This window comes from Lithobates pipiens, unplaced genomic scaffold, assembly GCF_037356315.1.
Source record: "Lithobates pipiens isolate NorthernLeopardFrog02 unplaced genomic scaffold, aLitPip1_a1.2 Scaffold_22, whole genome shotgun sequence".
Classification (NCBI taxonomy): domain Eukaryota; kingdom Metazoa; phylum Chordata; class Amphibia; order Anura; family Ranidae; genus Lithobates; species Lithobates pipiens.
In genome coordinates, this window is record NW_027507784.1 from 17,143,066 (window position 1) to 17,149,394 (window position 6,329).

The 6,329-nt window shown below is 40.5% G+C and overlaps 1 protein-coding gene across 1 annotated transcript; it reads right to left on the reverse strand.

Moving 5' to 3' along the window:
* Positions 1-1,024: 1,024 nt before the first annotated feature.
* Positions 1,025-1,984, reverse strand: LOC143925609 (taste receptor type 2 member 40-like). The gene has a single exon (XM_077450081.1). It carries the CDS (start codon positions 1,982-1,984, stop codon positions 1,025-1,027), a length of 960 nt encoding a protein of 319 aa, XP_077306207.1.
* Between the last annotated feature and the right edge of the window lie 4,345 nt (positions 1,985-6,329).

Here is a 6,329-nt window from a genome sequence, read left to right on the forward strand (position 1 = left end):
GAACTACAGGGGACAGCGGTGACTTCGCTGGCTCCTGTGTCAGGTAAGTGACACATAATGGGCTACTATGCGATGCGATGCATAGTAGTCCATTATGCTTTGCCTTTGCAGGGAATCAAAGAGAAAGTAAACCAATCAGGGTTTACTTCCTCTTTAAGATATGGATGTTACAATTCAATGCGAAGAACCTCCATCAAAAATATGCAATCCCATTTTAGCATCTTTTCTGCAAGGATTTGACAACAGTTTACACGTTCAGTAAGGTATCATGAACATTTGGATTGCCGAAATAGAATACAATAGTTTTACAAACTTTCTAACTGCTAGAGACATTGTATCCTGGATGAAAGAGAAATTTTTACATGAGAAATGTAAAACATTAAACCCTTTTATGTTACAATTCTTAAGTTTGAATATCCTTCTCAACATCCTTTTTAATTTTCCCCTGTTTGTATTAGCCCTTGTACACACGGTCGGACATTCCGACAACAAAATTTTGTCCGAAACTGGTGTTGCATACACACGGTCGGACAAAGTTGTCGGATAATCCGATCGTTCAGAAGGTGATGACGTTTGTTCGTTACGGCGGGTCTACGTTCAGCCTTGTAGCCAATAGCTTTGGTCTCGTAGTTTGATCTGAGCATGCGTGGCACTTGGTCCGATCGTAATTCTCCACAAACGATCGGACAAAGTCCGATCTGATCATGTTGTCGGAAAGTTTTATAGCCCAGCTTTCAAACTTTGTCCGTCGGACATTCCGACGGAAACAGTCCGATGGAGCCCACACACGGCCGGATTATCCGACAACACGGTCCGATCGGACATTTTTTCCATCGGGATGTCCGACCGTGTGTACAAGGGCTTACAGATATTTGATAACATGATCTTGTTAAGACATTAGGCTTAATTCACAGAGCTAACACACCAGGATAAGCATGCTTATTGTTAAAAAAATGACAGTTATTTTCAGAAAAACTCAAAGTCTAATTTGAAAAACAAGTCACATCATTAAATAAAGAGATCCTCATCCTTGTGTTAAATCTTTGCAAATTGAGCTTATTATAAGAGAACATATCTTTTGAAGTGCTAGCCGTAGTTTGGAATTACCAAAGATAAGAACAGCAGAAAAAGCAGGGGGAAAAGAAAGCAACATCCAAGCAATAAGACACCAGTAATACAGGAAAAAACCATCAGAGGGTTGGGAAGTTGTGTTCATAATCAGAAAAGTAAAAAACAGAACATAGATCAGGAGAAGAGACAGGATTGTTTTGACAGCGCTTCGATGCTTCTTTAGCATTGAATCATCTTCCGGGGAAATCCTTTTCTTCATTCGATATGTGTGTCTACACAGTGACCAGATTACGTACACTAAGGAGGTTATGATGATGAGTGAAGCAGAGGAGATATTGGCGCCAATAACCAAAATAATATATAAGGTATCAGTCGTAAATGATTCAATTTGACTGGCATTTTGGCCAACTGTGACAGTTTGTGGAAGAGGTCTATGGTAGGACCATATCATCGGGATACTACAGGAGAAAGCTATCGCCTCCGAGATCAGAATGAGCCAAACCACGGCAGAATCTATGGACATCTTTACCTTAGTGAGGAAGGAGGATTTAAACTGTATAATCTTAAAACAGAAGTACAGACAGAGCCACGCCGTGAGCCATGAACTGGAAAAAGTCATCAAGAACAGGAGGGCCATGACTACTGATACTGCATAAACTTCCAGAAAAAGCTCTGGCCATGTGAGGAAAAAGAAGACAACGTTTCCAAAAATGTATGAAAATCCAGCATTGGAGAGAGCCAGAACTACCAGGAGGTGGTCAACGGGGTTCAGATGCTTTTTCTTTAGCCAGTCAAAGAAGTTCACCGCAACTATGAAGCCATTCTCGAGAAATGAAGCAATGAGCTCTACAGCTACTATTGTTAGAACAGTCGCTGTTAATGGGACAGATGAGAAAACATTTACCGTATCCATGGTGGTGATACCTGAACATCCTTTTAAATGTTAGTGCTGCTTATGGTCGTTTTCTTGTTTTAAACAGATGGAGAATAGACAAGTTCTAAGATAGAAAACTGACTGTTGGTCATATTTGTCCTGGTTACAGTTTGAATAGATGCAAAGTCATGTCCAGTCAGCTGTTTTGGGCTTAGTTGACTAAAACAACAAAGTAAAAGTAGGTAATGGATCCTACCTGGCCAACCATGAACACATCCTCCAGGTGACACTGAAAACAATCCTGTCATCAAATTTTATTTTTACAAACATACCACCTCCCTAGTTCTGACATTTTTCTATATCTACGTGTCAAACACTGTATCGCCTCCCTAAAGACATGGTCAATAACAATTCCCCAGTTTGCATGGATATTCCTTACCTCTTCCCCAAAACACAGCAAAGGCATCTCCTTATTCTATAAAGTATTCAACCAAAAAACGTCATTTGTCAAATCGGCCCCGTTACTCCAATGGGAAAGGGAGCTAGGACATTCCTTCTCCACTGAAGAGTGGGGAAAAAGCATGTAGATCCACATACAAGACCACTAGCTGTTCCACTTCGTGGGAACTGGCATATAAGATAACCTACCGTTGGTACCTGACCCCAATGAGGATCTCAAAATTTGATTCCTCACTATCAGACACCTGTTTGAGGAAATGTGGAATGAAAGGTAGCCTGCTACACACGCTTTGGAGTTGCCCAAAACGCCTAGAATTTTGGAACTCAGTGTTCCAATTAATAGTAGAAGTGACGCTCACAGCCGCCCAAAAGAAACCATCTCTTGCCATTCTATCTTTGTCCTTGGATAGATTCCCCAACCCAACGAGAAATATAATCTCACATATTTTGTTAGCAGCAAGACTCAGCATAACCAGAAAATGGAAAAGACCCACTTCCTCCCACATTGAAAGACGTAGTTCACACCACGCAGGTACACTTTACCCATGAGTCGATTCTGGCGCTAACTCACAGGAATACCCCACAGGCTATCCTCCTGTGGAAACAATGGATAGAGTGGACCAAATCCCCAAATATAATAAAGATCTTTGGTTAATGTTAATGTTGTAAGTTCCTGTTACCTACGGTTTTTTTTTGTTGATGTGGGGGGGGGGGGATTCGCTCCACTAGGACACAGAAGTGATCCCCATGAGGGGTGTCCGGGGTGGGGAGGCCCTCTCAGCCCACTTCCCTATATTCAGCCTCACATTGGAGATAAAAATTTAATCTAATATGGTGTATCTGTTCCAAGCCAGGACACTGACCGCATTGAGTACTAGACTTGTGCACAACGGAAAATTTTGTTGAGTTTCGGTTCATTGTCATTCGTAAAATACATCATTTCGTTCTGTTGTATTCGTTATGTTATGTTAATACGTTTTCGGATTATTCGTTATTATTCGTAGAGTGTCGAATTCATTCGTTCGTATTCGTTGAAATTCGCTATTTATGTATGTATAGACATTCGTGATAATGATTCGTAGTTTGGAAAGTTGTTTGTTTATTGAATCTTTTAACACACACAATGACAACGTCTCTTCTACTCGGCTCAAATACAATACAACACCCTTCTAACTCAGTTCTCAGGAATGCACTTTGCCAGTAATCCATCCTCCGGCACAAAATTAATTAGCTGATTGGACTATAAGATTTACTTTGAGCTGACCTTTTGTTTCACTAGATATTTAAAGAATTACCAAATCATGTCGAATTAATTTGAATTTATTCGTTATATTTCTTTCGTATTCGTTGTAATTCGTTATTTTTTTATTCGGCCGAATTTCAATTTGTTACGAAACTAATTGCACAAGCCTATTGAGTACTCATACAAATAACGAATATGTCATGTGGTATTCGAGTTACTAAGTGGTCACCAACCAACAGTCCAAATAGGACGGAGCTTTCACATGCATTAATGGTGTATCTGTTTATTTGACCTGACTATGCTGTATGTACAACCTGTTATGCAAGTTATGTTCAACTCTGTTTAACATGAAAATATTCAATAAAAATCTATTGAGAAAAAAAAATAAAAATAAAACTGCAGTGGTGGATATATTTTGGTGAGCAGTAGGTCAAGTCTACATTCAATAGAGGTTTTGCCATCTGTTGTTGCAATTTTAGAGTGGATTTATTAATAGAAACGGTGAAACAAAAATTAGACCAAATCTAAAATTGTTACCAGCAGCAAACAATGTTTTTTTTTTTTTTATATAAAATGTACACAATTTTTTTTTACTGGTTACTATTGGCAGCAATGCCAAGTCTGTGCTGGACAGAATAACGATGATGATCTCTAGAGTTAGGAAGGACATGATAAACAACCTGTTTAGCAAGTAACTATAGCTTGATCTGGAAGTAATTACAAAACTGCTTTAAGCCTATGTGCTCAAATGCTAGTACTGATATCTCTATATGTGAATGGCCTGTGCTTTTAAGAGAAGACTCTTGAATGAAAGGATCTGCTGCTCCAGGTGTAGGTGATGACCCAAATGTAACCTAATAGGAGTGCTAGCCCCGGGCCTGTCTCCGTAGCATACTTGAAAAAGAAGAATGGCTGAACATCCGAAGGTTCCAAAATGCCTTTATTGAAAATCACCACGATGACACCAGGGACACCAGAATTCAGTCACGTTTGGATGTGCAGCCATTCTTCTTTTTTAAGAGAAAACTTATACTGGAACTCCATGACCCCAATTATAGAGTGGCCATGGTAAGTTTGGCAGACCACCCAGGACCCAGCTTAGGTGCCTACAACAAGACACAGCTTCCTCCTGTCTGGAACCAGGAACCAGGTATTATCACTCTGCATTGCACCCAAGAACTAGACGACACTAGCTTACGTGCAAACTGGAACTCACTTTTTTGCAAACTCACACAGAATATATATATATATATATATATATATATATATATATATATATATATATACAGTGGTGTGAAAAAGTGTTTGCCCCCTTCCTCATTTCCTGTTCCTTTGCATGTTTGTCACACTTAAGTGTTTCGGAACATCAAACCAATTTAAACAATAGTCAAGGACAACACAAGTAAATACAAAATGCAATTTGTAAATGAAGGTGTTTATTATTAAAGGTGAAAAAAAATCCAAACCATCATGGCCCTGTGTGAAAAAGTGATTGCCCCCTAAACCTAATAACTGGTTGGGCCACCCTTAGCAGCAACAACTGCAACCAAGCGTTTGCGATAATGTGCAATGAGGCTTTTACAGCGTCCTGGAGGAATTTTGGCCCACTCATCTTTGCAGAATTGTCCTAATTCAGTTACATTAGAGGGTTTTTCGAGCATGAACGGCCTTTTTAAGGTCATACCACAACATCTCAATAGGATTCAGGTCAGGACTTTGGCTAGGCCACTCCAAAGTCTTCATTTTGTTTTTCTTCAGCCATTCGGTGGTGGACTTGCTGGTGTGTTTAGGATCATTGTCCTGCTGCAGAACCCAAGTTCGTTTCAGCTTGAGTACACGAACAGATGGTCGGACATTCTCCTTCAGGATCTCTTGGTAGACAGCAGAATTCATAGTTCCTTTTATCACGGCAAGTCTTCCAGGTCCTGAAGCAGCAAAACAGCCCCAGACCATCACACTACCACCACCATATTTTACTGTTGGTATAATGTTCTTTTTATGAAATGCAGTGTTCCTTCTACGCCAGATATACTTGGACACACACCTTCCAAAGAGTTCCACTTTTGTCTCATTGGTCCACAGAATGTTGTCCCAAAAGTCTTGGGGATCATCAAGATGTGTTGTTGAGAAATTGAGACAAGCTTTGATGTTCTTTTTACTCAGCAGTGGTTTTCTCCTTGGAACTCTGCCATGCAGGCCATTTTTGCCCAGTCTTTTCCTGATGGTGGAGGCATGAACGCTGACCTTAACTGAGGCAAGTGAGGCCTGCAGTTCCTTGGACGTTGTTGTGGGGTCTTTTGTGACCTCTTGGATGAGTCGTCGCTGCGCTCTTGGGGTAATTTTGGGCGGCCGGCCACTCCTGGGAAGGTTCACCACTGTTCCATGTCTTCGCCATTTGTGGATAATGGCTCTCACTGTGGTTCGCTGGATTCCCAAAGCTTTGGAAATGGCTTTATAACCCTTTCCAGACTGATAGATCTCAATTACTTTCTTTCTCAATTGTTCCTGAATTTCTTTGGGTCTCGGCATGATGTGTAGCTTTTAAGGATCTTCTGGTGGACCTTACTGTGTCAAGCAGCTCCTATTTAAGTGATGCCTTGATTGTGAACAGGTGTGGCAATAATCAGGCCTGGGTGTGGCTAGAGAAATTGAACTCAGGTGTGGACAACCACAGTTATAGTA

Excerpts from the sequence above, each read along its gene's own strand:
- LOC143925609 (XM_077450081.1), bottom strand. The coding sequence starts at position 1,984 with ATGGATACGGTAAATGTTTTCTCATCTGTCCCATTAACAGCGACTGTT.